Consider the following 16801-nt stretch of genomic DNA (forward strand, 5'->3'; position numbering starts at 1 on the left):
CTGGATAAATCCTGCTCACCCTAAAGGGATCAGCTTAAACATCACTTTCTAAAAAGGCTTTCCAGATGGATCCATAACCAGTCAAAGGATAAATACCCATTCTAGAGCATTTTGAAATCTCCCCTACCCCCTATCAACATACTCATTACACTGTGTAACAATTAACTACTTATTGATATCTGAGATGTGGTGAGGGGCAGCCCCCAATATTTTCTTTCATCACTGCTTTCTTTCATTAGTACTACAGTACCTGCTATATGGCATCATTTAATATATACTGTGTGGATGGAGGAATGGCCTCAAAGGTACACATACCTCAAAGGAGTACTTCTCTCCAGTAAAACAGAGCCACGCCCATGGTTAATGAATACTTTCGTGTTCCTATCTGAAAGTTTCAATTGAACATGAACACCACTGCCACAGCTATCATGATATGCATGTGCCTGATCTCAGATTGACTACTCAATACCCAAAGTCAAGTAGTGCAGATGCATGGTGTGTTATGTATACAAAACTAAAGCTACGTGAATTTATTTTTCTAGTTACTCTATCTAGTCCTTACACTCTCTACAAAGAGATGTTTTATAATTGAATAAACATAGACTTTATGCAAACTCCAATCATCTTTATTAAGAAAATTGAATTTGAAAGGAGAAAACAATTTAGATAATTTTACAACTTTATTAATTTTAATGAAACTTAAAAAAATCACTTCGAAACTTACAAACTCCTAAGTTCTAGCTAAGATGAAGGCATGCGTAGATATGTTTCACCTCCTCACACAACCAAAAGAGGGAAACACTATTAAAAAAAAAACAACCAGAAATGCCAGAAAAGCAATTTGTATGAAAATCTGATGACCAAACAGTTAAAGAAGAAACATTCATCCAGACAGGTGAGACAAGACAAAAAAATATGGCCTAAATGAAAGAACAGATCAAAACTCCAGAAAAAGAAGTAAGCAGCGAGGAGAGAGCCAACCTATCAGATACATACTTCAAAACACTAGTAATCAGGATGCTCACAGAAATGACTGAGTATGGCTCCAAAATAAAGGAAGAAGTGACGGGATCCAAAGTGAAATAAAGAAAATATGCAGGCAACCAACAGTGAAGGAAAGGAAACCAGGACGCAAATAAACAATTTGGAAGAGAAGGAAGAAATAAATATTCAAGTGGAACAGAATGAAGAAACAAGAATTCAAAAAAATGAGAAAAGATTTAGGAACCCCTGGGACAACTTTAAACATCCCAACATCTGAATCATAGGGGTGACAGAAAGAAAAAGAAAAGGGCAAGAAATTTAAAGTAATTGCTTTCATATTTTTATTGAAAAAAATAATGAAAGCAAACTTCCCCAACATGATGAAGGAAGTACACATACAAGTCCAGGAAGTTCAGAGCGTCCCAAAGAAGTTGGACCCAAAGAGGACTACAGGAAGATACATCATAATTAAAATGCCAAAGACAAAAGGAGAGAATCTTAAAAGCAGCAAGAGGAAAGGAAACAGTTACCTACAAAGGAGTTCCCATAAGGCTTATCAGCTGATTTCTCAAAGGAAACCTTGCAGGCAAGAAGGGGCTGGGAAGAAGTATTCCGAGTCATTAAAGGCAAGGACCTATATCCAAGATTACTCTATCCAGCAAAGCTATCATTTATAATTGAAGGGTAAATAAAGAGCTTCCCAGATAAGGTCAAGTTAAAGGACTTCATCATCACTCAGGCCTTATTATATGAAATGTTAAAGGGACTTACCTAAGAAAAAGAAGATCAAAACTATGAACATTGAAATGACAAGAAATTCTCAACTATCAACGACTGAACCTAAAAAAATTGTAACAAACTAAGCAAACAACTAGAACAGGGACAGAATCACAGAAGGAGAGATCACATGGAGGGTTATCAGTGGGGTGCGGGTAGGGGAATGGAGGAAAAGGTACAGGGAATAAGTAGCATAAAGGGTAGATACAACATAGGCTGGAGGAGGTAAAGAATAGTATAGGAAATGAAGAAGCCAAAGTATTTATATGCATAACCAATAGACATGAACTAAGGGGCAGGGGGCAGATGCTGAAGGGAATAGGGATACTGGGCAGAGGGGGATTAAGGGGAGAAAAAGGAATGGGACAACTGTAACAGTATAATCAACAAAATATATTTTAAAAAACCTTTAAACTCCTAAACTCATCACTTAATTCAATAAAGGTTAAATCTTAAATCCTATTATTCCAAAGTAAAAATATGGGAATATTGAGAATAAAAAGCAGCCTTATTTCTCAGGAATATAAACTATTTATGGATAAATCAGAGGGCGTGTAAGGTTGGCAAACTGACTTAGAAAACCATACAGATCTGTAGACTTTTGAGAATGAGGGAGTTTCGTTTTAATTAGCATTCCAATGTTGGTATTATTATTAATGTACACAAATCTTTCATTTATTTTGTCAATTCTACATTTTCTTTTTCTCCAGATAGAAATCCAGTTTAGGCTGTTTAATGGTATTAGTATATATTTGTATTTATAATTAAAAACCTTATATATAAATAAACTATTGGAGATTACAACCAAACTATACATTTATGAGATCAAATCTGACCCATTCACCAATATTTTAGGACAAAATTAGTTTGAAAAACTGTGTATTTCTACTCATACTTTCTCTTGAAAACAATCCATATATCCTTGACAATCATCAGAAGCTATCAACCTATATATAAAATGGGTTAACAACTTTTTTCTTCCTTTTTACTTGTGAAGGGACCCAATCCAATTTTAATTCAGTTAAAGAGAAATGCTCCCAGGATGAGCCATCAACAGTAGTTCAAAAGGTTCTATTAAGGAATCAAAGTAGCTAAAGGTTTTTCCTTACTAAAAGTCTTTACAAGACAGGTATCATTATTATCCTCAATCTTCAGATGAGGTAGCTGAGACTTGAAATAGGTTACTTGTCCAAGGTCTGGTTCCATACCCGGTGCTGACCTCTCTCTATTATTCTGCTTTCAACACACTAAGTTGATGGAAAATTAGCTATGTCTGCTAGAAGTCATATCACGGATCGCCTGCAGAAAATATCATTTTCTCAACTTAATATTTTGGGTTTTTTAAAATGAAGACTGTGATTCAGTATTTAATCAGTTTCAAATGTGCTTCTGCATATTTTGCCCCACACAGTTACCTATGAAATAACACATCACCAGCAAAACAACAAATCCGTTCTCTGGATTTTGTAATATCTCTGCTCCTACCTGACACTGGTTAATGGCTGAATGGTTGCCATGGAATGGAGACTGTCTTTCTTTATCTCGGTGATGCCGACTGCTGTGTTTACTTCTCTGCAGTTGCTGGCGTAATTTTGCAATCTAAAAAGGAGAAAAATAACAAGTGCATCAGAATGTAATCCATACTATATAAAACCGTCTAGCTTAATTTAGAAATTGAGTAAAATTCAGCCTTAAAAAATGTTTTGAAGTTTTTAAACCATATCACAAGATCTGATTCAGTGCACACAATTTTCATATATACACATACCGGGGTGCATATGAGTGTATATTTTAAAGAGAAATAAAATTATGCTCCAATATCTTTCTAAGCCTTCTTACTTCCCAAGAACTAACAAAGTTTCCAGTACTTAGAATAAATTATGTTACAGCCCTGGCTGGTGTGGCTCAGTGGATTGAGCACTGGCCTGCAAACCAGAGTCACTGGTTGGATTCCCAGTCAGGGCACATGCCTAGGTTGCAGGCCAGGTCCCCACTTGGGAGCACGTGAGGGGTAAGCACACACTGATGTTTCTCTCTCTCTCTTCCCCTCTGTTTAAAAATAAAACTTAAAAAAATAGTAAATAAATTATATCAGAGCTTTCACAAAGAATTAAAAACTAATGATAATTATTCTCTCATTGCCCCTATGAATCACATTTTATTTAGATTTACATTTCTTTATCAGATATCTTGCCTTCAACAGCTCCAAAATTTAAACAGTATTTAAAAATCAATTCAAAGAAAATGCATTCACAGATATAATCTCTAAATACTATAATTTTCATCAGTATCTGATATTATTCCTAGACCAAATTTTTGTTTTATTTCTACATTATATGTAAAATGCAAATGTTATAATATTGGCCTCAGAAAATGGTAACCATAGCACAGTGACAACTTGGTCATACTGGGCTATTCAACTGCAAGAATGTATAGAAATAGTAAGTATGAATTTGTTACAGCACTACAAGTTTATACACCTGATATTGTATTATGAAGAGGCACAGACTCTCAATAAAAAGACAGAAAACATGCTCTCAGATAAGTAATGTGTAATTTCTCCACTCAAATCTTTATCCAATTATCGTAACTGTTTTTCTCTTAGTTCTCAAGTAAACGAAACCAAAAACAACAATACCCACCCCCCACCCACACACACAATGGGAACTAACAAATTCCTGCTGCCCACAATTTCAAGGAACCAACTAGCAAACTCAGGGGTCAAATTTCCACACCCCCTTTCTTGGAATCATTTTCCTGACCTCCTTAAGTTGATCTGTACTGCCCCAGGATGCTGAACGCTTGTGAGACCCTTTCTTCTTTTCAGAGTATTCTTCAGCCCATGCACTCTCTGTCTATAATGGAAAAAAAGAGAGAAGGAGAATTTCAGTAAAATAGTTAAGGATGGACTCTGAGGGCATTATGTTAAATGAATTAAGTCAGACAGAAAAAAGACAAATACTCTATGTGGCATCTAAAAAGCAAACAAATGTAGAAAGAGAGATCAGATTTGTAGTTACTAGAGTCAGGGGGTAGATTTGTGGGGGAATTGGATGAAGGTGGTCAAAAAGCACAAACAGTCATGAATAAGCAAGTACCGGAGATGTAATGTATAGCATGATAGTTATAATTACCACTGCTGTATGGTATATTTGAAAGTTGTTAAGAATAGATTCTAAAGTTCTCATCACAAAGAAAAAAATTATGTTAGAACTGTATGAGTGGTGAATAATATGAACTAAATTTATTGTGGTAATCATTTCACAGTGCATATATATCAACTCATTATGCTGTACACCTGAAAACTACACTGTACTATATGTCAACTACATCTCAAGAAACCTGAAAAAATTCCCTATCTAAAGGTAAAAAATATACCATGTTTTTCTATTGTAAAATGTATTCCCATTGCAGAAGAATTAGATATTAGAAAATATTTAAAGTAACACAAATATTAGAAAATATTTAAAGTAACCCACAATTCTTTCAGCTCCAGTTACTTAATTAAAATATTTAGTCTAATTCTTGCTTTTTATCATGATTAATTTTTATATAAGTATAGCATTTACTGATCAAATGAAAACAATAGCTAACAGTATTATGATCTTACTGTGTGATAGGCACCATGTTTAATGAAAATACAGTAAATGGTCTTCACTGTATTATCTGATTTAATACATAAAATTTTTTGTAACTTTTACAGACAAGGAAGCTGGGAAAACAAGGTTAGATAAGTTGCCCTATAGCCTCACAGAAAGTGGCAAAAGCCAAGACACAAACTGAAGACTGCAGAGTTCATTTACATATACACACATATAGTTTAAAGATTTTAACCATCTGTTTTTAGACAGAGGGGAAGGGGGAGAAAAAGAGAGGGAGAAAAACATCAGTATGTGGCTACCTCCAGCATATCCCACACCCGGGACATGGCCCGCAACTCAGGCATGTGCCCTGACTGGGAATCGAACCACTGACCTCTGGTAAGCAGGCTGGAACTCAATCAACTGAGCCACAGCAGCCAGGGCAGAGTTAATTAATCTTAACCTCTATACTATATCTTGTCTTGCTTAAAATATGTGCAGAGGATAGCATCAAAAATGCTAAATTCTTAGTGGTTACACAAAAACCAAAATTTAAAAAGTGTATCAGAAAAATATGAACAAGTTCCTGACACATGAAAATATGTGGGACTTCCAGCCAAGATGGAGGCGTAGGTGGAAACACTGTGCCTCCTCGCACGACCAACTTTAAAGACAACAAAGTTTTAGTGACAAAAACGCAGCCAAAACATAGAAAAATGAACTGTACAGAAGTCCGACAACAACGAACCATTCAGCCAGACCAGTAAGAGGGGCAGACTCAACAGCAGAGCAGGTTGGGCAGGAAAGATCAGCCAGACTGACCCAGGAGCCCAGGTGACTGTTGGCAGATCCCAGGTGTACGGTGGCAATGGGCGCACCCAGTGTGGGCACAAGGCGCCTGGTTGAATGCGGTCACACATTCACAAGCAGATACACCAAGTGAAGGAGCAAACAGTGAGACAGATCACTCAGGCTAGGTCCCCAGTGACGGAAATTAGAGCCTGAAAGCACCAATTGGAAAGACTTTCAGTGTTGAGGGGCCAGGAGAGCCTCCCAGGCTCACAGAGAGTTTTGTTGGAGAGACCCACAGGGTCCTGGAGGGTGCACAGGCCCACACATCCAGGAGCCAGCACCAGGGGGACCAGGTTTGCTTTCGGGAAGCAGGAGACAGGACCGAAATCCAAGGGAGAGTTGAACAAATGCCATTGCCTCTCTCTGACCCCACCCCCACATACAGCATCACAACCCAGTGACTGGGTCGCGCCACCCTGGTGAACACCTAAGGCTCTGCGCCTCATATGTAACAGGTACGAACAGACCAAAACATTATGGCTCAAGAACACCTCAAAGCCCCAGAGCCTAGAATTCTAAGTGACCAAGAGATAGCCAACCTTTCAGATGCACAGTTCAAAACACTAGTGCATCAGGATGCTCACAGAACTGGTTAATTTTAGTCGTAAATTAGAGGAACAAATGAAGGCTAAATTAATTGAAATGAAGGGAAATGCACAGGAAACCATCATTTCCTTTCCAAATGATGGAAAGGAAACTGGGACTCAAATCAAGGGAGTGCACCAGAAGGAAGAAAAAAATGACCAAAGAGAGAAGAATGAAGAAACAATAATTCACAAAATGAGGAGAGGCTTAGGAACCTCCAGGACATCTTTAAATGCTCCAACATCCAAATTATACGGGTACCAGAAGGGGAAGAGGAACAGCCATGAGTGGAAAACTTATTTGAACAAATAATAAAGCAGAACTTCCCCAATCTGGCAAAGGAAATAGACTTCCAGGAAATCCAGGAAATTCAGAGAGTCCCAAAGAAGTTGGACCCAAGGAGGAAAACACCAAGGAACATCATAATTACATTAGCCAAGATTAAAATGAAGGAGAGAATTCTAGAAGCTGCAAGAGATAAGGGGACAGTCACCTACAAAGGAATGCCCATCAGACTGTCAGCTCATTTCTCAAAAGAGACCTTCCAGGCAAGAAGGGGCTGGAAAGAAGTATTCCAAGTCATGAAATCCAAAGACCTACAGCCAAGATTGCTCTATCCAGCAAAGCTTTCATTTAGAATGGAAGGGCAGATAAAGTGCTTCTCAGATAAGGTCAAGTTCAAGGAGTTCATCATCACCAAGTCCTTATTATATGAAATGTTAAAGGGACTTATCTAAGAAAAAGAAGATAAAAAAATATGAACAGTGAAAGGACAGCAAACTCACAGTTATTAACAACCACACCTAAAACAAGAGCAAACTAAGAGGACAGCTAGATCAGCAGTGGAGCCACAGAAATGGAGATCCCATGGAGGGTTAGCAACAGGGGAGTGGGAGGAGAAGGAAGAAGAAGGTACAGAGAATAAGTAGCATAGACAGTAGGTAGAAAATAGACGGGGGGGGGGGCAAGAATACTATGGGAAGTACAGAATCTAAAGAACTTGTGACACATGGACATAAACGAAAGGGGTTGATGGTGGAGCAGGGCGTGTGCAGGGTGGAGGTGAATGAAGGGGTGGAAGGACAACTGTAATGGCATAATCAATAAAATATATATTTTAAAAAAGAAAAATTAATAAAATAAAATAAATTCTGTTGATTATACTATTACACTTGTCCCATTTTGCCACCCTTTATTCCCTTCCGCCCTGTACCACCCCTCCCACCCACATTAGTTCATGTCTATGGATCATACACATAAATTCTCTGACTTCTACATTTCCTATACTGTTCTTAACCTTCCTGTGTCTATTCTGTACCTACTATTTATGCTTCTTATTCTCTGTACCTATTCCTCCATTCTCCCCCCCACCCCTTCCCCACTGATAACCCTCCATGTGATCTCCATTTCTGTAATTCAGTTAATGTTTTACTTGTTTACTTAGTTTGTTTTTGTTACTGGGTGTGTGTTTTTTGTTGTTGTTTTTTTTTAGGTTCAGTTGTCAATAGTTGTGAATTTGTTGTCATTTCAATGTTCATAGTTTTGATCATCTTTTTCTTAGATAAGTCCCTTTAACATTTCATATAATAAGGGCTGGGTGATGATGAACTCCTTTAGGTTTACCTTGTCTGGAAAGCACTTTATCTGCCCTTCCATTCTAAATGGAAGCTTTGCTGGGTAGGTCCTTGCCTTTCATGACTTGGAATACTTCTTTCCAGCCCCTTCTTGCCTGCAAGGTTTCTTTTGAACAATAAGCTGACAGTATTATGGGAACACCTTTGTAGGTAACTGTCTCATTTCCTCTTGCTGTTTTTAAGATTCTTTTCTTATCTTTTAATATTGGATAATGTTATTATGATGTGCCTTGGTGTGTGCTTCCTTGGGTCCAACTTCTTTGGGACTCTCTGAGCTTCCTGGACTTTCTAGAAGTCTACTGCCTTTTCCAGATTGGGGAAGTTTTACTTCATCATGCTTTCAAATAAGTTTTAAATTTCTTGCTCTTCCTCTTCTCCTTCTGGCACCCATATGATTCAGATGTTGAAAGGTTTAAAGTTCACACAGAGGTTTGTTTGTAAGCCTCTCCTCATTTTTTTGAATTCTTTTTTTCTTCATTCTGTTCCAGCTGAATGTTTATTTTTCGTTCTGGTTTAAACTGTGATATGAATCCCAGTTTCCTTCCACTCACTGTTGTCCCCTCTATATTTTTCTTTATTTCACTTTGTGTAGCCTTCACCTCTTCCTCTATTTTGCGAGCATACTCAACCATTTCTCTGAGCATCTTGAATATCAGTGTTTTGAACTCTGTATCTGACAGGTTGGCTTGCTCTTCATCACTTAGTTCTATTTTTGGAACACTGATCTGTTCTTTCATTTAGACATATCTTTTCTGTCTCCACAATCCTGTTATGTTTTAAGGGTTAGACCTTTAAGTATTCACCAGATTGGAGCAACCCCCATGGGTTGGGTTGTGGTGCTGTATATGAAGGAGGGTAACGGAAGGAACAATGCTGTTTGCTCAGTTCTCTGTTGGCTTTCAGTTACTACCCCTGCTACCCCCAAACAAATTGGGCCATTTTTGGTGCTGATTCCTGGGTGGATGGGTTTATGTACATTCCAGTACCCTGTAGATTTCCCCAACAGACTCTCCTGTGAGGCCAGGAGTTTCTCCCGCCACCATGTCCACATGTTTTCTCAGTTGGAGGTTTTGTAGCTTTATTTTTGGTGCTGGAATCCTGGGTTGTGAGGTCTGTTTCGCTCCCCAGTTGCTCTTCCCAGTCCATGCACAAATTTCAGACCACCTGGTTCAGGAGCCACCACCTCACCAGCCAGGTCCTCCAGCCGCCCACCTTGCCACATGTCCTCTCTGCCCTGGCTGCCTATCCTCACCCCTTTTACCAGTCTGAATGAATGTTTCTTCTTTTAACTCCTTGGTTATTGGACTTCCATACAATTCAGTTTTATGGCAATTCTGGTTATTTTTTGTTTTGTACTTGCTGCCCTTCTTTTGGTTGTGTGAGGAGGCAGTGTATCTACCTAAGACTCCATCTTGGCCAGAAGTCATTATCTAATCTTACTATATACCAATAAATCCATCAATTCTATCTTGATTTCAATGGGGAAGAGATGCTAAATGAATAGACAAAACCAAATCAAAAGCATTTTTAGGCCTGTATATGTAGCTGGTTTACATTGCAGCCATTGGCTAGATTAACAGAATTTGTGGGCCACAGACTGTAGTGGGATTGTATGTTTTAGACATGATATCTTTATGGAGATTTAGATATATTCATAATTGTGTCAGGTTTGAAGACAAACTTAACTGCTTAGAATGCCTGAAAGTAGATATATTAGTGGTTGTGAGAGACATTTTCTCAGCATTTGTAAAAAATTATATATTATTACTCTATGGGACAGAATGTAACAACAGATGAAATACTACCCGAATTTACAGGCAAATGTGGGGTTGGACATTATATTCCATCTAGGCCCAGGACATATGGTATTAAAATTTTTGCTATGGAGACTTCTGGCCAAGATGGAGGCATAGGTAGACACCCTGTGCCTACTCACACAACCAAAAGAAGGACAACAACAATTTAAAAAGGAAAAACAACCAGAACTGACAACAAATCAAACTGTATTGAAGTCCAACAACCAAGGAATTAAAGTAGAAACATTCATTCAGGCCAGTAGGAGGGGAAGAAACCAGCAGCCATAGGACAGGATTCATGGCCAGGCAGCAGCTGGAGGACCAAGGCAGGCAAGGCAGCGGCTAGCCTGCAAGGTGGCAGATGGCGTACCCGGCGAGGTGGCGACTAGTGGAGTAGGCGGTCCTACAGTTGTGTGTACATAAACTGGGAAGCACAACTGGGGAGCGAGACAGAATGCACAATCCAGGGTCCCAGCACAGGGAAATAAAGTGTCAAACCTCTGACTGAAAACACCGGTGAGCATTGAGGCAGCAGCAGCAGAACTTCCCAGCCTCACAGGAGAGTTCATTGGAGAGACCCACAGGGTCCTAGAACGTACACAAACATACCCACCCAGGAATCAGCACCAGAAGGGCATAATTTGCTTGTGGGTAGTGGGAGAAGTGACTGAAAACCATGAGAGAGCTGAGCAAGCGCACTATTCCCTCTTAGACCCTCCCTCACATACAGAGTGATAAGGCAGTGACATGGGTTGCCCTGCCCTGGTGAACACCTAAGGCTCCACCCCTCACTATGTAACAGGTGTACCAGAGAAAAAGATGGCCCAAATGAAAGAACAGATCAAAGATCCAGAAAAAACACAAGTAAGTGACAAAGAGACCAACAACCTATCAATGCACAGTTCAAAACACTGGTAATCAGGATGCTCACAGAATTGGTTCAGTTTTGTCACAAATTAGATGAAAAAATGAAGGCTATGCTAAGTGAAATTTTTAAAAAATGTACAGGGAACAAATAGTGATGGGAAGGAAACTGGAACTCAAATCAACAGTGTGGACCAGGAAGAAGAATGAAACATTCAACCAGAAAAGAATGAAGAAACAATAATTCAAAAAATGCGGAGAGGCTTAGGAACCTCCAGGACAACCTTAAATGTTCCAACATCTGAATGATAGGGGTATCAGAAGGAGAAGAGGAAGAGCAAGAAATTGTAGACTTATTTGAACAAATAATGAAGGAGAACTTCCCCAATCTGGCAAAAAAAAAAAAAAAAAACCCAGACTTCCAGGAAGTCCAGGAAGCTCAGAGAGCCCCAAAGATTAAAGGTAAGAGAATCTTAAAAGCAGCAAAAGGAAAGGAAACAGTTACCTACAAAGGCATTCCCATAAGATTGTCAGCTTATTTCTCAAAAGAGACCTTGCAGGCAAGGGGCTGGAAAGAAGTATTCCAAGTCATGAAAGGCAAGAACCTATATCTGAGATTACTCTATCCAGCAAAGCTTTCATTTAGAATAGAAGGATACATAAAGTGCTTCTCAGATAAAGCCAAATATTAAAGGAGTTCATCGCCATCAAGCCCTTATTATATTAAGTGTTAAAGGGACTTATCTAAGAATAAGCCAATAAAAAATATGAATAGTAAAATGACAGCAAACTCACAGGTATTAACAACCACACCTAGAACAAAAACAAATGAAGCAAACATCTAGAACAGGGACAGAATCACAGAAATGGAGATCACATGGAACATAGTTATCAGCAGGGGAGTGGGAGGTGGGGAGAGGGGGAAAAGGTACAGAGAATAAGTAGCATAAATGGTATTTAGAAAATAGACAGGGGGAGGTTAAGAATAGTATGGGAAATGTAGAAGCCAAAGAACTTACATGTTTGACCCATGGACATAAACTAAAGGGAGGAAACGTGGAAGAGGTGGGGTGCAGGGTGGGAGGGAATAAAGGGGGGTAATGGGATAACTCTAATAGCACATATCAATGAAATGTATTTAAAATTTTTTGCTATGGGACTTCCGCCAAGATGGAGGACTAGGTGGAAAGACTGTGCCTTCTCCCACAACCAAGTTTGAATACAACAACGGTTTGGAGAACTAGGACACACCCAAACACCAGAAAATGGAATTATACGGAAGTCCGACAACTATAAACCGTTCAACAGGGACGGTAAGAGAGGCGGAGCCAGCAGCGGAGCAGGGTGGGGCAGGCAGATCCCCCGACCTAGTCGCGCAGGCAGCCTGGAACCAGTCGAGGTGTGGGGCAGACTGACTGAGGTCGCACATTCGCGCACAGTGAGACGGACCATGCAGGCCCCAGGGGGGGAACCCAGTGGTGGAGGGCTGACGGCAGTGGCACACTCGCGTGCAGTGGAACGAAACGCGTGGGCCTGGTGATGGTGGTGGCTGCACTGTCGGTGGGGGCCACGGCGGCAGGCGGCAGACGGGAAGCCATTGTCCCTCTTTGACCCCGCCCCCACAAACAATGTCAGAACCCAGCGACTTAGTTGCCCTGCTCTAGTGAGCACCTGGGGCTCCAATCCTGCTATGTAACAGGCACGAACAGTCCAAAAGATGGCTCAAGAAGAACTCAAAGTCCCAGAGACCATAACTCTAAGCGACCGAGAAATTGCCAGCCTCTCAGAAGCACAATTCAAGACACTATTTATCAGGATGCTAACAGAATTGGTAGATTATAGTCACAGATTAGAGGAACATATGAAGGCTAAACTAATTGAAACGAAGGGAGATGTCCAGGAAACCAATAGCTATGGAAAGGAAACTGGGACTCAAATAAATGGAATGGACCAGAAGGAAGAACAAAACATCCAACCAGAAAGGCATGAAGAAATGAGAATTCAAAAAAATTAGGAGAGAGCCCTGGCTGGTGTAGCTCAGTGGATTGAGCGCAGGCCTGCGAACCAGAGGATCGCGGTTCGATTCCCAGTCAGGGCACATACCTGGGTTGCAGGCTGGTTCCTTGCAGGCTAACTACCAGCAGGGGATGCACAAAAGGCAACCATACATTGATGTTTCTCTCCCTCTCTCCTTCCCCTCTAAAGATAAATAAATAAAATTTAAAAAAAAAAATGAGGAGAGGCTTAGGAACCTCCAGGACATCTTTAAACGTTCCAACATCTGGATTATAGGGGTACCAGAAAGGGGAAAGAAACAGCCACGAATGGAAAACGTATTTGAACAAATAATAAAGGAGAACTTCCCCAGTCTGGCAAAGGAAATAGACTTCCAGGAAATCCAGGAAGCTCAGAGAGTCCCAAACAAGTTGGACCCAAGAAGGAACACACCAAGGCACATCATAATTACATTAGCCAAAACTAAAATGAAGGAGAGAATCCTAGAAGCAGCAAGGGATAAGGGGACAGTCACCTACAAAGNCGTAAGTGCGATCTCGGATCGCACTTACGACAGCTAGATCAGTAGTGGAACCATAGAAATGAAGAACACATGGAGGGTTAGAAACAGGGGGGTGGGAGGAGGAGAAGAGGGGAGAAGGCACAGAAAATAGCATAGATGGTAGGCAGAAAATAGATAGGGGGGAGGGCGAGAATAGTGGGGGAAATATAGAATCTAAAGAACTTGAGACACGTGGTTATAAACTAAGGGGGGGAGAATGGTGGGGGAGGGAGTGTGCGGGTGGAGGGGAATGAAGGGGGGGAATAGAACAACTGTAATGGTATAATCAATAAAATATATTTTAAAAAAATAAAGAAAAAAATGAAAAAAAATTGTTTTGCTATGATTTATTCAGAAGTACTTTACAAAGGAAATCTTGAAATATGTACCAGTGAGCATCCCAACGGTCCTTACTTGATTAGTAATTAACCAACAAATGTAATCCAAAGACTTGTAGAACCCATTTACTCATCAGGATGTAAAATTACAGCAGATAACTGGTTAACCGATATAAATCTTGCCCCTGACCTGAAAAACAAGCTATTTTCATAGGTAGGTACTGTTCGTTAAGAATAAACCCCAACTACCCCCTGAACTTTTGTCTTCAAAAAACAGGCCCGAAAAATCCAACTTACTTGCTTTTTGGTGCAGATTGCACACTTGTATCTCATATATCCAAAAGGGGAATAATATATTTTAATTGAAGTATGCATTTTGATAATACTATAAATTTAGATTCACAAAATCCTGACATAATAGAATATTACAACCAGCCCTGGCTAGTGCGGTCCAGTGAACCAAAGGGTCACAAGTTCAGTTCCCAGTCAGGGCACATGCCTGGGTTGCGGGCCTGGTCTCCAGTTGGGGGCATGGAGAGGCAACCACACATTGATGTTTCTCCCCCTCTTTCTCCCTTCCTTCCCATCTCTAAAAACAAATTAATAAATAAATAAACAAAAAACATTAAAAAATAGAATATTACAACCAAACTAAATCAGTAGTTGACACTGAGGATCAAATGATACATACATATAATGTGATCAGGATAGTTATAGCCTATAGTTATAGTCTACATAATTTTGAATATTGTAGAAATAAATGCTCAAACTATTTATACATTGAACAGCAATGTGAAAACAAGCACAAAATACTTATTTCTAAAGCATTTCTATGCATTAGAAACCTCATAATGCAGTCAGTGTCAGAACAAATAAAAAGGTGTTCAGGAATCTCTATAGCTGTGAATAGGCCTTTACACCTTTAACTTTTTAAACATAAATTGAAGGAAATTCTAACAACAACATAGATGTGGCTCTCTTAACAATCAGAAAAAATCTATTAGGTGCTATATGCATCCAAATGAGTCACTTATCCAAACAATTTTCATAGTGTTGTGAAAAGCATTTACAACTTGAGCATAACAGTATTTTTTGTGATGAGTCTTACAAACATTTTGCAAAGCCAACTACTGAAGATTCTGATAGATGGATGTTAAAGACATTTTTGGTTGTTGCTTTTTTTAGCAATATCAATGTTTCTGTTATTTAAAAAGAAACTTTTACTCTTTGTTTTTATATTTCTTTGCTTAATAATTTCTAGATTGTAACTGAAAATAAAAAACATGTATTTTTATGTAAATATAATAAATGCAATTTGCAGTTTAATTTTTTTTCACACTTCAGCACATACTAGTAATGACTGTATCTCTTGGATACATGCAACCTACACTATAATTTTCTAACTTTGACCTCCACAGGTTTAAAATATAAGTAATAGAGCCTTGAAGACACCTCTGCCTTGGACCTTGCTGCACCTAGCCAGGATCAACCCCACTGTGTTCCTTGACATCACTGCCAAGAGCAAGCCTTTGGGCCGTGTCTCCTTCAAGCTGTTTACAGACAAAGTTTCAAGGACAGCAGGAAACTTTCATGCTCTGAGCACTGGACAGAAAGGATTTAGTTATAAAGGTTCCTGCTTTCACAGAATTATTCTGGGATTTATGTGCCAGGGCGGTGACTTCACACACAACAGCACAGGTGCGTCCTGAAGTACACAAGTCCTGGCATCTTTTCCATGGCAAATGCTGGACCCAACACAAACGGTTCCCAGTTTTTCATCTGCACTGCCAAGACTGAGTGGCTGGACGACAAGCATGTGGTCTCTGGCCAGGTAAAAGGTAGCATGAATATTGTGACAGGCATGGAGCACTACAGGTCCAGGAATGGCAAGACCAACAAGGAGATCACCCTTAATGACTGTGGAAAACTCTAATAAATTTGACTTATGTTTTATCTTACCCACCAGACCATTCCTTCTATAGCTGAGGAGAGCACCCCTTCACCCCCATCTGCTTGGAATGTTCTATAATCTTCCTGCTCTTGCTGCAGTTCATTTGGGTTCCATGTTTTCCCTACCCCTTCCATGTCTAGCTGCTTTGCAGAGTTAAGTTTATGATTATGAAATGAAAACTAAACAACAAAAATATATATAATGAATTTATGGCATAAGCCTCTGTGTAAACTTCATCTTTATTAGCATATATTTTACTCCTAAACAAAACTGTTTAATATGCCCATGTCACTAAGTAGAAGCACAAATAATGACTTCTTATGACTCAAAAAAACTATGTTAAAATCTGAATGACTAAAAAATAACTGGTTTCCTGAACCAAATTATTCAATCATTCAAAATCATTTGTTGACCACCTTTAACAGGCATTCCGTTAGATGGTGGGGACCCAGTACAACAGAGGTAGACAGACCTAACACCCCCAGCATACCACTCAAGTGCAGATTCTGAGTGAGCAACAGTTAAGAGTTGCCACTTTACAAAATATTGTTTCAAGAAGGCTTGTTTTTGTCTGAAGTCTATACTTATAATAAAACCCAACACACCAAGGTTTATAGTTCTTGGTTTTGTGTTTTCTTCTTAAGTAGAATAAAAGCCCCTTCAACAAAGTGAGTGCATTGTAGACAACTGTATGTTGGTGAGTGTTGCAAGATGAGTGTGTCCAGGCAGGCACTAAGTGACTCTCAGGTCAATGCATATACATCAGTACAAGTCAAAAAGGGATTTTTCTTAATGTGTTTCACAGTTTCTGTGATCTCTGTGATGGCTACTGGTTCTTCCCTAAGAATAACGGAGTAGTAGTTTATACTGTTACCCAGGCAG

The 16801-nt window shown here is 39.5% G+C and overlaps 1 protein-coding gene and 1 pseudogene across 2 annotated transcripts in view; one reads left to right on the forward strand and one right to left on the reverse strand.

Moving 5' to 3' along the window:
• FAM117B (family with sequence similarity 117 member B) overlaps nucleotides 1-16801 on the reverse strand; it is a 192067-nt gene that overhangs the window by 26644 nt on the left and 148622 nt on the right. For both annotated transcript variants that reach the window (XM_037043579.1, XM_037043578.1), the window contains exon 3: nucleotides 3247-3360. In XM_037043579.1, coding sequence (XP_036899474.1) covers nucleotides 3247-3360 — 114 coding nt within the window. The remainder of the gene's footprint in view (nucleotides 1-3246; nucleotides 3361-16801) is intronic.
• Nucleotides 12702-16112, forward strand: LOC118985811 (peptidyl-prolyl cis-trans isomerase A-like; annotated as a pseudogene).

This window comes from Sturnira hondurensis, unplaced genomic scaffold (assembly GCF_014824575.4).
Source record: "Sturnira hondurensis isolate 20B ecotype Veracruz unplaced genomic scaffold, ASM1482457v3 Scaffold0004136, whole genome shotgun sequence".
In the NCBI taxonomy this organism is placed as follows: domain Eukaryota; kingdom Metazoa; phylum Chordata; class Mammalia; order Chiroptera; family Phyllostomidae; genus Sturnira; species Sturnira hondurensis.